General features: G+C 36.2%; 1 protein-coding gene across 32 annotated transcripts in view; it reads left to right on the top strand.

Annotated features, from left to right (window-relative positions):
- The window catches only part of LOC5573475 (patronin), a 345,347-nt gene that overhangs the window by 280,074 nt on the left and 48,550 nt on the right, over nt 1-16,723 (top strand). For 27 of the 32 annotated variants that reach the window (XM_021854707.1, XM_021854726.1, XM_021854719.1 and 24 more), the window contains 3 exons: nt 6,318-6,554; nt 6,867-7,116; nt 7,484-7,558. In XM_021854707.1, the coding sequence (XP_021710399.1) occupies nt 6,318-6,554; nt 6,867-7,116; nt 7,484-7,558 (562 nt within the window). The remainder of the gene's footprint in view (nt 1-6,317; nt 6,555-6,866; nt 7,117-7,483; nt 7,559-16,723) is intronic. The other 5 variants (XM_021854730.1, XM_021854720.1, XM_021854727.1 and 2 more) reach the window with 1 other exon arrangement.

Here is a 16,723-nt window from a genome sequence, read left to right as displayed (position 1 = left end):
ATGAGCTATAGGCTCTCTTTACGCTCATGCGTTTTGCAGTGCCCTTTTTAGGGCGCTGTTCGAACCTATTGTGGTATGGAGCTACATGCTCTCATTTCGCTTATGCGATCATCCCTCTTCAAGGGAACCCACTCCTATTTCCTCCCATCTTTCCCTTCCCTTTCCTCTCCCATCGGGTAGATGATGAAATAGGCTCAAAAATGGCGATGGCACAAATCTCCCAACTGGTGGGGAACGTGCCTTTGGAGCCGGCCTTCTGATACCTGATACCTGATATCCTTGACAGCCTAGTTATAGTAGAACATGAACTTGGTTTCAAATCTCTTAGCGAAAACCATTTGTACAAACTGGGACCATTTTTGTAATCTAATTCAGAAATTTTCATATAACGTTAAACGCCTAGAGGTATGCAACGCCCTATAAATGTTCCGTAGTTTATTCAATTTTGTTTGATTTATACTCCACTATCAAAGTTACCCCAAAACAGAAAACCGTCTTTCGATTATATGAAAAATTATATATCCATTCAGAATAAATCTTTTTGCAATCTATCAACTGCAATCGATAGTTAGGATACCAGTACTTGTTTTAAAAATATAAATTATAGTTTTTTGAAACAGCATGCATAAATATTCAAGTTTTGTTCGAAAAAACTATCAAAGTTACCCCGTTTTACGGTACATCAAGAGTTTCCAGAGAAAATGGATTTTTGAAGGACATTATGGAGTCATAAAATCACGGAGAGTTATCAGGATGAACCGTCAACGTACCAGTATCCGCTCATGTTCCAGTAGCCCGCTCACGAGTTCAAAAAGTAAGGTAATTTGAGTAAATGCACAAAAAATGTCCACAGTATGATTTTATTTGCCGATTTGAATTGTATAGCGGCTAAAGTTTTAAAATTTACGTCGTGTTAACTTATCTTTTTTCAGTGTAAGCGGGCTATTGGTACATGAGCGGAAACTGGTGCACTGATGGAATTTATGAATGAAAACAAACGAACGAATTGTTAAAAAAAAAAAACAAAAACATATAATATAACATAACATAATTAAACATAAAAACATAGTACCTAAAGCGAAATTATGGGTGTGGCTTCCAATAAGACTCGTGAAGGCATGCATGAAAAAAAAATTACTAAAATATGGTGAAGAATTCCCGGAGGTACGATCTTAGACTAATAATTGGAAGAATTACTGAAACATTTCGTGATGAAATTATTTGTAAAAAAAAAAAATATGTGAATTTCATAGTGGAATTCTTCGAAGTGTATTGTGTTAAATTCTTTGTAAAATATTTGTAGACATTCTATATAAATTCTTGGTTGAAAACAAAACAACTTCCAGAAAAAAATGGAGAGTCGGAAAAATATGTTGAGATGTTGCTGAGGACTCGATGGAGAAATTCGAGTTACTCTCAAGAACGATTTCTGGAGAAAGTGATTGGAATGGTTATTGAAGAAATATTTTGAACAATCTAAAGAAATATATAGTTGAAATCCAAGACAGAATTCCTGACGAACATGTCAAGTTGGATTCCTTCGAAAATTCTTCGAGCAATTCCTGAATGAATTCATTTCAAGATGACTAAACATATGCTTAGCAAAAATCTCCGCATGATTCATTGAGGACTGTTCATAAAACGTTCAGCAAAAATCGTATTTTAATCGAATTTCTACAGTAATTTTAATCATGACAGTAATTTAATACAGTAATTAAAATCAGTAATTTAAGTTTATCAATACAAGATTTTACGTAAACGTTAATTCTGAAGACCATCACTTAAACATTCAAAACCTATATCTACCTATGTAGTAAGCCAATTGATATTGTTTTTTTTTTCATCATCCAGGGGGGCAACGACCCTCCTCTGGCCCCCTCTGGCTACGCCCATGTAGTGTGATGCTTCTTTCAAATACAAATCGTCCACTGCACTGTGTTATAATTCGTGGATTTCATGCGCTTTTTCAATAGCGCCCAAACCGTTGATTTTAGCGATATAGTTTGTTCGGATAAGTTTCTTGGTATATTAAAGCGCATCTTCTGACGAAAAAAGTTTTGTGATTAATCCACCTAGCAGTGAGATAGAAAAACATTTTTTTCTAAACATTGAGATAGACATATGGTATCTTTGGCAAAGTTGTATAATTGGCAATTTGAAACAACTTTGTCGAAGACATGATTTTTCTACCTCTTACACTTTTTGAGATATATGCCGTTGTATGTGAATGGCCCCTAAAAATCATATTTTGAATCATAAGTTTTACCAAGAATTTTCATATTTTTTGTGTTTTCTACAAAGTTTTTTGTCATGAGAAAACCCGTCTTTTTACTGAACGCTATCTTTGAAAGTAACAAAGTTATTTATGAATTATTCTTTTTTCAAGCAGTTGTTTAGGCCCCGTTAACTGCCTTTCGGCGCAAAATGGCACAGACAACTCTTACATATTATGAAAGTACCATATCTTCCCTTTCGGAAGATGATAAAAACATTTGTCTATAAGCGTCTTTTCATTTCTTACTGTTGAACAAATAAGCCTTATTAAAACAATTTCTACCGATAATCCCTTTACTTTAAGAAATAGAGAGGTGCGATGTTCAGCAAAAACACGCGTTTTAAGATATCTAACAACTTTGTAGAAACATAAGAAATGTTAAAAATCTTAGTAAAAAGTTATGAACCATAATGATTTTAAACGATTTTTTTCATACGACTTTGTGTCCACTCTGTTAAAAAATTCGTAACTATTTTACAAGATTTTTAACATTTTTTATGTCTTCTACAAAATTGTTAGATATCTTAAAATGCGTGTTTTTAGTGAACATCGCACCTCTTTATCTCTTGAAGTAAAGGAATTATCGGTAGAAATCGTTTCAATAAGGCTTATTTGTTTAATAGTAAGAACCCATGAAACGACGCTTATAGACAAATGTTTTTATCATCTGCCGAAAGGCAAGATATGGTACTTTTATGATTATTAAGAGTTGTCTGCGCCATTTTGCGCCGAAAGGCAGTTATAGGGGCCTAAACTACCGCTTGAAAAATTTATAATTCATAAATAACTTTGTTACTTCAAAGAATAGCGTGATGGTATGTTCAGCAAAAAATCGGATTTTTTCATGACAAAAAACTTTGATGAAAACAAAGTTGAAATTCTTGGAAAAACTTATGATTAAACATATGATGTTTGGGGTCTATTCACATACAGTATTGGACAAAACATTTGAAACTTTTTCGATTTTCCATACAAAATGACCAACTTTGGTAAGCTAGATCTCAGTTATTTATGGACCGATTTGAAGAAAATTTTCACAGAACATCAGATATAACTTGAATTTTAACATATATTTTTGTATAATTTTTCCAATCACGAGTTTACAAGTTATAATGGTTTAACTAAAGTGTAATTTTCGACGAAAAATTTAAAACAATTTACCTCAAAATCTGATACCTCCACACAAAAACTGTCTTCAGCAAACTTGTTCATCTCGTTAACAGCTACAACTTTGCTGAAGATACTATGAAGCTATTCCTTCAAAATGTTTAGTTATGTCATTTATAAAAAGTCGACAAAAAATTCACTTTAGTCAAACCGTTACTGCTTTTGACCTTGTGATTGAAAAAATCACTCAAAAATATATGTTAAAATTCATACATAGGAGAAGGTATCGACCGTGATTGTTTTATTTTATTTTGTTTTACGGCTATACTGCCCATACTCGCATAACAGTCCCATTTGATTTTTTACCACTTTTCAGTTAGCTCCATAAATAGTATTCATTTTTAGTGTACTTTCTAAAATAAAACTCCAAATTGTGTCTTTGTATGGACAAAATGTGAAAAAAATACCAAACCATGTGCGTCCCATATTAAAAGTACCCGCAAAACAGTCCCATTCGAAGATTATGAAGAAATTCAACTAAACCTATTCCTGTGATCATTTCTGTAAGCTTGCATTGCGATTCTCATATCGTTATAGAAACAATCAAACAAATCAGGAAAGTACAAATCAACTATTATCAAGAAAAACACTTATTTTTGTTTAAAAAAGGTTTTACCATAACGACTTCTTCTGTTCTTCGATTTATACTAACACCACATCAGGCTAGTTGCCTGTAAATTAAAATAAAGCAAAATAGTTTTCCTGAGAATATTCTACTGCTCCATTCATTCTACTGCTTCCTGCGGCCAATCATTATCAGAATCTCTGGCAGGCTGAAGTCCAACAGCGAGAAGTGAAATGCTTCTTTGGTCGCCGCAAGATTACGCACATCGTCGCCAGTATCTACATAGTCAAACTAAGTGTTTGCAGCACCAAATGCCGAGAAACAGAAATGTTCCTGACTCTCATCAGGATTATCTATATCATGGGAACCGCCATTCGCTTTCATCAAGTGAACCAAAACATGTTCTATTCACCTTTCTTTGATAGTTTTCAAATCCTTCACCCGTCACGTGCTGCGATTTCAGCAAGCCTTCCATATGGCCGATCGCAACGGTTAATTTGAATTCAGGAAATCTTCACCATTTTCTCATTTACTATCACCACTGTACAGCTTAAGAACTTCAAGGGACATTACAACTATTGAAAGATAGTTGATGACTGAAAGCTACAAAAAGAAAAGTGCATTGCAATCGATCGTAAACTTGAACAACAATGTGTCAAGGTGCACGATATCAAAGTAAGCGAATCCTCAGTAATGGGACTGGTATGCGGGTATTCAAGCGTTTAGTGAGAAAAATACTCGGATAACGAGTCCCATCTGCAATAACCCTAATTTGGAGAGAAAAAACAACCAGTTTTACTAAATTTAAATTATTTACGGTTTTTGCACATTGCAATGATAGTATATTGAGCAATGCCACCGGCATTTACTACTTACAGCAGCGGAAAAACGAAAATGGAGGGTTTTATGTTTAGAAGCGTTTTTCTCGACATCATGATTTTCCTAATGGGACTGTATTGCGAGTATGGGCAGTATAGCGGTCATGCGACTCAATCTTGTCGCTCCCTTGCGACGCCTATGCACCTATTCGTTTCCATCATTTGCTTCTATAGACTCCCTTTAGCTTTGAGTCGCATGACCGCTATAGTCGTAAAACAAAATAAGTTAAAATTCATGTTATGTCTGATGTTCTGCCAAAATTTCATTCAAATCGGTCCATAAATAGCTGAGATATAGCTTACCAAAATTTGCCATTTTGTATGGAAAATCGAAAAAGTTGCAAATGTTTTGTCCAATACTGTACAACGGCATATAATTCAAAAAGAGTAAGAGGTAGAAAAATCGTGTCTTCAACAAAGTTGTTTCAAATTGCCAATTCTAAAACTTTGTCGAATACACCATGTCTATATAAATGATTTGAAAAAATATTTTTTTCTATCTCAGTGAATTGATCAGAAAACTTTTTTTGTCAGAAGATGCGCTTTAATATACCAAGAAATTTCTCCGAACAAACTATACCGCTAAAATCAACGGTTTAGGCGCTATTCAAAAAGCGTATGAAATCGACGAAATAAAACACAGTGCACTGGAAGCATTAACGTGTCGGTGCCCTTAAAAAAGAGCTATGTCTTTGATATTGTCAAGATTAAACAGTACAAATTTTTTTACCGTGTTGTTTTAAACTCTACGTCTGCGGCTATATCGTGCTAATGGGTTTGATTCTCGAACACAAAAATAGTAGCTTTGGCAAAAAAAAACCCTCAGATGATACCTTAGAAAATGCTTATAGAGAACACTATACTGAAAAACACACTCTGTCCCAGTTAAGATGTTATGTGACGAAAAAGAACTAGGAATGCTTATTCTTAACAAATTGTGTCAGCGTCTTTCAAAATGTGATAGCAGCTCAGGGTTACTTCGAATCATGATGGTGTCTTCGGTGCATTTATTCCTTGTAGTTCAAGGAACAAGTGCGCCGAATACGTCGAGATGATCCAATGCAAACGTGCATATTTATCACACTGTTTCTGCACTTAGTGCAGATACGTAAGTAGTTGATGAAAGATTTCCACTATGGTGTAGCCCAATTAGGCGTTTTTGAGTTTTACAACCATCTAATCGTAATCGTAAATTTGTCATCTTCTACACGTAAGCCGTGTGTAGAAGCTTGCACGAACATTCAAAAGCACTGAAGTAGCGATCACGCCGTCACAGTTCGATGCAATTGCGCCATTTGTTTTAATACGACATGGTTTTCAAGGACGGATCACATTACTTTGCATAGCCACATAGGTATACGATTCTGAAACATTGCGTGTGCGTACGTTTGCTGTATTAACTAGCTAATATTGTTTTTGTTTCTGTCCACAGAATTCCGTCGACGAGATGGAACGGAAGAAGGAGAAAATTATGCTCCTTTCGTTGCAACGGCGGCAGCAAGCCGAAGAGGCCAAAGCTCGCAAGGAGATCGAAGCCATGCAGCGGCGGGAGAAGGAGCGGGAAAAGGAGGAGGAACGGGCACGCAAGAAGGAGGAACAGTTTGCCAGGCGGCAGGCCATCCTCGAAGCGCACAAACTTAAAAAGGCCATCGAAGAAGCGGAGAGAGAAGTATGATCGATGTCAGGTGTTGAATAGGACTATTCAAATTGCAAAAAAAAAGTTTTCATCACAATCCTAATTTGATAAAAATAGTGTTCTATCAAATTCACATCATACTTGATTCAAAGGTGTATGTAGGTTCATATGGAAATTAATGATTTTTTTTTTGAAAATTGTTCTATACATGGTATAAACTCTATTTCCATCATAAGGCTCATAAGGCAGATATGGAAGATGAACCTACAAATTTTTTTTGCAATTTGATCCACCCTAGTGTTGAATCGATCGGGTTCAAAATGTTCTTTTTTTTCCACAACACAGGGTAAGACCATCGATCGGGAACTCCTGATCAAGCACCAGCAGAGCCAAGCTCAGCTGCACCAGTCCAGCCGGGGCGGAGACGGCGGAATGCACCACCAAACCTCATCGACACCGGCGGCCAAGATGCGACCGCAGAAACTTAGCCGACCCCGGCCCAAGACGATACACGTCGAGACGGGCTCGGTGGATCTGAGCGAAACCTCCAGCCTCAGTAGTCGGGGTAAGAAGGGATCCAACTCGAATCTGACCGGTAAGTACCCGTGGTTGTATGTTTCCCGTTTTTTTTTTGTAAGGTGTTCTATCAATGTCGTGTCCAGTTTTCTATGTGATTAAATCTAGAAAAAATGTTATTTGAAACACAATGGACCGTTTCTCGATGTGTTATCCCAATCCGTTTGAAAGCTATTTTCCAATAGTGCGAGACAGTAATTCTTTTAATTACAATTAGTTTCAGTTTTGTGTTTATTCTTTCTTAACATAACGGTACGTTTCCTTTTCTAATTTCTACTTATTCCAATCTTTCGGTTCCGTTTATTACAAAATGTATGTTCTTGTGCTTTTGTGTGCGTATTGAACGGCGGGCAACCATCTGTTTCAACCTCATTGTGGGTATTCAGGAATCGGCCTGCACAGCTCAAACTCCATGCGACGAGATTACTACCGAGGATCGCAGGACTCATTAGCGATAAGAGGTAATGTATATATTAAGACCTGTTTTGCATTGTAGTACGTTGGTTCTGTTTTTTGTTTTTGTTCAATTTAGATTTAATTCGTTTTTTTGTTTTGTTACTCATGATTACGTATACTTGATTTGTATTATTGTAATGTCTTAGAATATGATTTGAATGAGTTGCGTCCTTATTGTTTGTTCAAAACTTCTCGCGTATTCGTCCTGTATTGTTTGGCAGTGAACGTCATGCCTTCGTCTTCGTGTAATGTTCTTAGTATTGTTGGGAAATCAAGATATTATATTGTACGCTAATGGTAAGAATGCCGCATGGTGGTGGTGATATTGTTAATTGTAACATATTTGAATCATTGTTCAATTTTCTCCATCGTTTTGTTATCTTGATAAAATCATCATCCACATCGATCTTTCGTACATGAATAGCATATGAAAAGTCAAACTGGATCATACTATTGGTAGAAAAATACTTTATACTGCGTTAACTGTGTGCAATTTCCAACTGCAACTTTGAACTGGCAGAAATGAAGTCATCATCTGCTATCTGGACTCTGAATTCAATATCCAAGAAACCTGACTCTAACTTACAATCATAAAGAGACGTTCGCATCAGAGCGAACAAGGTGCTTTTACACGAACCATTTTAGATCAAATTCACTTTCAAAACTAGATACATATAAAATCGTGTAATCCATAATTCCATAATTAGGATAAACGTCTTTTTTGAGTTGTTTCAAAAGCGGTTATCCCCAAAAGGAAGAGTATTATCAAGAAGAGTAGCATGCTTCACAAAAGTAAAGTGATAAGACTCTTCCTTTTGGGGACATTCGTAAACATTCAAAACATAACACAGCGAAACAAAAATAACATTTTCTTGTGTTCCAAAGATCAAATTATGTGTCTCTAGTAATGTTCGGAGTTTCAATCCAATGCCGCTCTCAGAAATGTTGCAGCATATCCCAATTTTGAGCTACTGGTCGCCAAAGTTGTACAAAATATACGTTAGAATTACACGACTTAATGTAATCAATTAACATCAAGGAGAAAAATCAAGCGATTTTGATTGTTTTTAACCACGAGTTTGTTGAACAGTGATTTCGTAAAATCAAACAGAAATATAGAATTAAATCAAATTAAGATTTTGTTTGAAAGGGTAAACATTTTACTCTTAATTTTAAATATTTGAAATAAATCAAGTGTTCAGTTTGATTTGTTATGGATTTTGCAGCGACCTACTGCAAGAAACATCTTAAAAGTCGTGAAAACTACGTTTAAGGTGAAGATGAATCGAAGCCAAAGTTCAAAATTTCATGAGCACGGATCTGGAGAACCAAACATCCGTTTAAGCTGGAAACTTAATCGATTGGTCACTAGCTGGTGGTGATCAATCGATGAGATTTTCAGATCAAACGGATGTTTGGTTCTCCAGATCCGTGCTCTTAAAAAATTGAACTTCGGCTTCGATTCATCTTCACCTTAAATACCCGTTTCCACTCAGCAAATGGAAAAACTTTAAAATTGCTGCCATTTAGGCAATCCTTCTCCCTTCGTTTTATTTGTATTTGTATTTGTATTAAAGATTCATCCGACATCATGGTCTTAATGAATAAAATTAAAACTAAACTAACCTAAACTAAACATCAACTCTTGGACAACACTTAACAGGATACATTAGACCTGGCGATTGCGTAACCGATTTTTAAAGGTATTAGTTGAGATGTTAAAATCGAACAAATTGTAATTATCTTGGAATCTCCGGCTTATCGTGTCGATGGGATTATTGGATCCATACATAGTTCGCCTCGGTGGTTGATACAGTAGTTGTCTAGAACGCAGCACACGTTGAGGAGCGTATATACCATCAGTGCACCAGTATCCGCTCATGTTCCAGTAGCCCGCTCACAACGAAAAACGGTAAGTTTAAACAAAGTAAATATGAAAACAATAGCCACTGGACTATTCAAACAGACAAATTGAATTATACTGTGGACAATGTTTTGCGTATTTACTCAAATTACTTTACTTTTTTAACTCGTGAGCGGGCTACTGGAACATGAGCGGATACTGGTACGTTGACGGTATTAAGCTGGCTAAGCAATGCTGGGCCGTCTGTTTCGGAGCGAAGAAGTTTAGCACCAAAGACGGCTTGGTTAATCTTTCGCCTCTCCTCTAGCGTTTCGATACCCAGCAATGCGCATCGATGCTCGTAGGGCGGTAGCCGTAATGGGTCAGACCATGGTAAGCTACGTAATGCGCATCTCACGAATCTACGCTGAATCGATTCGATTCTAGCAATCCACACTGCATCATATGGCGACCAGATTACAGAAACAAACTCTAGAATTGATCTGACTAACGAGCAGTACAATGGTTTTAGACACAGAGGGTCATCGAATTCACTTGCAATTTTGAAGATGAATCCAAGTTGACGATTGGCTTTGTCGACTGTTTCTGAATAGTGCATTTTGAATGTCAATTGATGGTCTAGTAAAACAACATCAAAAACAGGGATGTTATCTATAGCAATGACACGGATTCATACTAAAATAGCTGAATTTTCACATACCTTTGTCGCTAGCAAAAAACGATGTAAATGTTCATTTTACCTGCACTATGTGGGTAAAATGAACAGCTGTTGGTGGTAAAAAGAACATCATGCAAAAATCGTGAGCTCAACAAATATTTCTGAAATTTTTTATTGCCTTACCGAAAATATATCCATTGATGATTGTAACCCATTCAAAAAGAATTCTAAAGGTATCAGATTTGACCTTATATAGTAACGATATTTACCACACTGAAAAACCTTCCTAGCTAAAAGTTACGTCAGTTCTGATTTTCAAACGTGGTTTTCTAAAATCTTTGTTTTTGTTGATATTTTTACTTCAATTGACGTACGTATCAACTCGAACACTCTGATTTATGCTATAAATCGTCCGTGCGTGATAAAAATTCATCGAAATTTGTTTTTTCTTGATAAAAGGCAAGGTGTTCATTAGGCCGTCCCTTATTTTTCGAAAATGCGAAAAGTTATAAGTTCGTCATTGTAAAGTGCTCGTTTTGGTAAGAAAAAAATCAGGTAAAAATTTGAAGTCCGTACGGGGACGCTAAGTGGTCCCCCAACGACCCTAAAGGTATTATGTGTAGATGACCCCCGTGCGCCAAATCGAGCTCGCTGCTCTAGTGCACGCAACATCAGTACGAAAAGCCACCAGTAACAATTATTACGTAGTATTAAGGTCCGTACAAAAATTTTAAATTTCTTGTACAAAAGCTGTTACGTGGAAAAGGGAGGGGGTCTAAAATTGGTAAATTTTGCGTTACGTAATATTTGAATCATCCCAAAAGAAAACAAGCTTCTATGCTGATTATCAACGCGCGCAGAACAATTTGTTACTAGTGGCTTTTTGTACTCATGCTGCGTGCACTACAGCAGCGAGCTCGATTTTGCGCACGGGGTCATCTACGCCTAATACCTTCTGGGCCGTTGGGGAACCACTTAGCGTCCACGTACGGACTTCAAATTTTTACCTGATTTTTTTCTCACCAAAACGAGCACTTTGCAATGACGAACTTACAACATTTCGCATTTTCGAAAAATAAGGGACGGCCTAGTGTTCATTTTACCACCCCTGTTCAATTTACCACCACTTCCCCTACTCTGTGACACTTTTGGCTATTTAACGTTGGGTAGCATACATAATCGATATATTTTAGTTTATTTGGAAAGTGAAAGGACATTTTAAAAATGCTGCAGAAACCATGCACACTTCTGAAAGAGTTCTAGGATTCATCCCTACTATAATTCATAGCAAAATTCTTGAAAAATTCCATGAGAAATTTATTAAAATAATCCCTAAAAAATGCTCGGAAGCATTCTTAATATTATTTGTGAGGAAAAAACTGAAAAATCACTAGAAAAATCGAACATTCTAGAGCGATTTGTGGAGAATTTGCCTTGGAAATTTGGACCTTCTAGAAAAACTTTAGAACGAATCTCTCGAGAAATGGTAGAAGAACTTTCTGAAACACTGTTAGCAGAATAACTGGAGAGATTTCTGAATAAAACTCAGGATTCCTAAGGAACACGTCAACATGTCCTTCCCATCCCCAATTTGACCTGCATTCGTTTGTTATAATAATGCGTGCACTTAAACATTGAGGATGCTACTGATTCGTCTGTTGATTCCCTGTGTGCGGGCGGTCAATCATACTTTATGGAAGACCTCTAAAAAGAATAGGGTAAAGTAATACTTGTGAATCTCCACCATTCATTTTGGCTTGGGTTTTTTCGTTTTTTAGTTTGGGTATGAAATTTCAAGGTTTTGGAAGGTGATCATTTCGGGAGCATTTTCAGAACCACTGGCTGCTATGGTCACTCTATAGTAAGTTAGAGAAGCCCCGGGGGATGTGATCAATTTCAAATGTGTACAGAATCAAATCAATATGGGTATCGAGCTATAGGAACCATAGGCTAACATGGCCACTTCATAGTATGTTTCAGGTGCCCCGGAAGAAGAGGCTCACCTGTAAAGATGTTGAAATTCGATACCAGTATTGATGTGGTTTCCCATATGCTCGTAATCGGCCACTTTTCCCGGGGCACCTGAAACGTATTAGTGGTCAGTGCATCTTAAGGCTCTAGTATAAATCAGTCATTTGTCAAAAATGAAAAAGCAGATTTTTACCGATTTTTCAACAAATCAAGAAAAACAAATACGTCCGTTCAAAATAATTGACAAAATAATGAAACGGAAAACAGCTGTTCCAATTATGTTAAATTATTGATTCTAAATAGAACCTTAAGGTTCTGAATCTTTTTCCAGAAGCATCTTCAATGTTGATGCCCATTTGGACATAGTTCCGGATAATATATTCATGATTGGTGATAAAACAATAATAATAAACTAATAATTAATCCCAAAAAAATGTCTGAACATATTTCACGTAATCAGTTTTATGTGAATTACCATATTCGGAAGAATTCCAACGATGCGACCGCCGGCAATAATTTAAAATTGTTTATAATTTGGAACACAATGGTTTTGCAAGACGCTGTTGAGCCCAATTCAACTCGATCACGCTCACCAATACTACTTTAAGGAAGAGCCATTTTAACGAAAAAAGGCTCGTGAAAGAATGTAAACATCTTTACATCTTCACTCCGCACAAAAAAAAACAATCAGCAGAAAAAAAATGATTACTGCATGACCCGGGAAAATCCGGAACATTTCCTCTATCCGGTGGCCAATGTACAAGTATAGTCTGTCAAGAGAGCTACGATCCGATTTCTACTCTTGATTCTCTCAAATTTGGTTTAACATACAAAATAATTATACCATGGAAAAACAGATTTTATAAGAAATGCTTAGTAAACTGTTGAATCGTTCTTGTTCTTCAAACAATCAACTATTGCCTGTACTGCCCATAACTGCATATTTGTAACATTCGACAAAAGTATTGTCATTGAATAAATGGGATGCCAAGTTTGCATTTTATTGCAGTATGGGAGGGAACTAAAATTTCAAAAAAATCACTAAGAATTAAATTATTAATTAAATTAAGTGCTTATTTGAGGCTGAAATTTTGTACAACTCATATCGCATATTGGGTGAATAGTCAGAAAATATTTCTGATAGAAATTTCTTTGCTACTGCATTATGAGGCTCATGTATAATCTAAATGTGACTGTTATGCGGTTACAATTGCCAATGTGACAAAACAACTTGGTATTTTTTTCGAATTTTCTAGAACAATCTCACAGATTTCAGTAAGTTGATCGAAAGTATTTGTCATTTGATGACTCTCCCCGGTATTAACTCGAAATTGTCAAAAATGTCGATTGTGACAAATATGCAGTTATAAGCAGTGTAGGTCACATAAAAACACCATTCAAATAAAATACATTTTCAAAGAAAAAAAGTTCTTTTTGTTAGTAGATTTCCAATTTCAAAGCAAATTGCCTACCTTAAGGCGTTTAATGTGGTTCATTCTATAATTCACAACATTCAATTCGAAAATAGTTTTAGACCGAAGAATAAACAAGTTGTAAGATTTTTGAGACTTGGTTCACAATCAGTGACCCTAAATTTAGTAATAAGAGCTACTCTTTATTTTTAGAAACGTATGTCAGTAATTGATCAACTTCATCCCGGAATCAAAAATTCCGCTCCACAAAAACACGTCCCATCTCACCAAATATTATAGAACAGGATCGCTCGAAAGTGATCAACTTAACCCATTTTATGGTACTGAACTGAAACTAGACCAAATTTGTGCTTCTAAATGTATCCAAGTTCATCAATTTTTCAAAAAGTTATATGCATTTGAATTTGAACTAAATTTTGCCTATCCTTTGTATTTTGTGCCCAGATATGAGCCTAATAGTTTTCCAAAACAGCCGAAGTAAATTGAAAGTGCCAAGAATAGGATACGGCTCCCTACATGAAAGAGATCATCTATGGAACATTTTCTACAGAAATCCCGGAAAAATCTGAAGAAATCATACGAGTTTTTCTAAGAACTCATAGTGAAATCTTTATTAACGTTGAAGAAACGCTTAGAGGAAATATAAGAAATATCTACAAAATTTAATAAAGAAATCACTGGACTAAGCTTTATAAAAATCCTGGAGAAATCCTTGAATTTAATTCCTTGGAAAAGCGGAACCTGGTGGAATCGCTAATTCCTGAAGAAATTACTGATCAAATTATTGAACAATTTTTTTGAGGAATCCCTGAATCTTGAGAAAACTCTGGAGAAATTTCCAACGAAATCCCTCGATGAATTAACAAAGAAATGTTTGAAAATCTTCCTGGGAGAATACTTTAAGGAATGTTTGAAGAAATCCTTGTTAGACATTTAAAAAGAATTCCTGTAGTAATCGCTGAAGCAATGAGATTTAAATTTTCGTTGAGAAATTTCTGGAAGAACCCATGTAGTTATTTTTTAACGAATCTTTGGAGAAATGCCTAAACGAATCGATAGCAGAACTTCTCAAATGAAATATGTCGAAATATGTACATATGGGGTCATGCACAAATTACGTCACGCTCCAAGGGGGGGGGGGGGAGGGGGTCAAGCCAAGCGTGACAAGCCTTACAAAATTTTCGAAGGACTCATACAATAAACGTGACAAAGGGGGGGGGGAGGTGGTCGAAAAAATTGAAATTTAGCGTGACATAATTTGTGTACCATCCCTATATGTATTTGTAAAAAATAACAGAACAATCATCATAGAAATTCCTCAAACAAAAAGCCTGGAATATTCTATGAAGGATTGTAATTTATTTATCTTAGAAATGTTTCTGAACAAATTTCAGAGGTAATTTGAAGAAATTTCTAAGGGATCACTGAATCCCTGGACGATATCCTTTCATATCAAATTCTTAGAAGAATTCAATCTTGAGAATTTGATAGGAATATCCGGAAGCATCTCCGCAGAATCCTAAGAAGAAATTCTCAAGGAATAAGCCATTTTACGAGACGTTCGAATGACGTTTTCTGGCGGGCCGCTCATTGTTGTTGTTCAAAAAACTAGCATGATATCTGAATGGCGCTGGTCACATTTTTGTTGGCGATGACGTCCCCGTCTCTTTCAGCGCATGTGTCTACCCGGTTTACATGTATTACAGGTAACGTAGATGAAAAATATCTTCCCTGCCTACTGATTTAAATTTTACAAGCGAAAATTTAAAACTTTGTTACCAGCGCCATTGTTGCATATGGTCCTTCCAAATGTAACGCTAGAAGAAACGTAAATAAATCGGCCCGCCAGAAACTTTCAAAGCTGGTAAACAAACGGAAACCATATGATTCGAAACGTCTCATAAAATGGCTTATTAGAGAAATTTCAGAAGAACTTTCTGGAAATTAATCAACTCATTACGCGTGGTAAAGATGGAAAGCTCGTGGCAGAATCACAAAAGATATTCCGAAAGAAATCTTGGGATGAATCCTTGAAGGGTTTCTTAGGATAATTTGTGGATGAATTCCTAGAAGAACGCATATAGTTATCCCTGTTGGAATTCTCGTTGTGGTTTTTGAATAATATCTAAAAGGAACCCCTGGCTGAATTTCCTGGTTGAATTCATGGCAAATCGTTTAAAAATACTTGGAAAAAACCCTTGGAGGAATCTCAGGATCAATTGCATATACAATTCTCATAAAAAATCCCTGGAGATAGTCAAGTAGAAGACTTTTTCAGGGTTTTTGGAGAACCCCTGCACGAATTCTGGGAGGAATATCTGAAATAATTTAGAAAGGGTTTTATGACCGTGCGGGTAGTGTCGCAGAAAAACCCCTCAAACAACAAGCATGGAAAAATCTGAACGGGATTTGCCTTTCCTGGGCGAACGGTAGGTACAATATGAAGAAATTCCTAAAGAATAATTGAATCCTTAAATTCTCTCAAAGAAATCTTTGTGTACCTCCGTGATTCACTTTTGCATAGGGCTTTTTTAGGACGAATTTACACTGCAATAAGAAGCACTACGACGTATATTGTGTCAAAATATAATGTTCCAAAGAAATCTTTGGAACATCATTGAAATATTTGAAATTTTATCAGATTAGGGATTCCTAGTATGATTCTTGGGGGCCTTCCTTAGCGTCCGCGGCTACAAAGCAAAGCCATGCTGAAGGTGTCTGGGTTCGATTCCCGGTCGGTCCAGGATCTTTTCGTAATGGAAATTTCCTTGACTTTCCTGGGCATAAAGTATCATCGTACCTGCCACACGATATACGAATGCAGAAATGGCAATTTAGTCAAAGAAAGCTCTCAGCTAATAACTGTGGAAGTGCTCTTAGAACACTACGTTGAGTAGCCGACTCTGTTCCAGTGGGGACGTTAATGCCAAGAAGAAGAAGTAAGGTTCTTGATAAGATGCCTGATACATTTCTATAGTATGCTGGATATATTTCTATTAAGATATCTACCAATTCCTTGATGGAATCTTTGCAATAATCCTAACGGAAAATGAGGCTATGTTTGCTGTACTAGCAATTCCTGGAGATATTGATATGATTCGTCAAGAGGACTTGTTTGGATTACTAACTTGTCTAGTCTGTGAGCTATGCCGAGTCTCTATGAGACAAGATGTTATTTGGAGTTCAGTAGATTAACAGCGTATTGTCTAGTCATTATGATGTATGCATAAACGGCAAGGTCGTT

Source organism: Aedes aegypti, chromosome 3, assembly GCF_002204515.2.
Source record: "Aedes aegypti strain LVP_AGWG chromosome 3, AaegL5.0 Primary Assembly, whole genome shotgun sequence".
NCBI lineage: Eukaryota > Metazoa > Arthropoda > Insecta > Diptera > Culicidae > Aedes > Aedes aegypti.
Note: the sequence above shows the minus strand (reverse complement) of the source record. Positions and strands in the feature narration are given on the sequence as shown.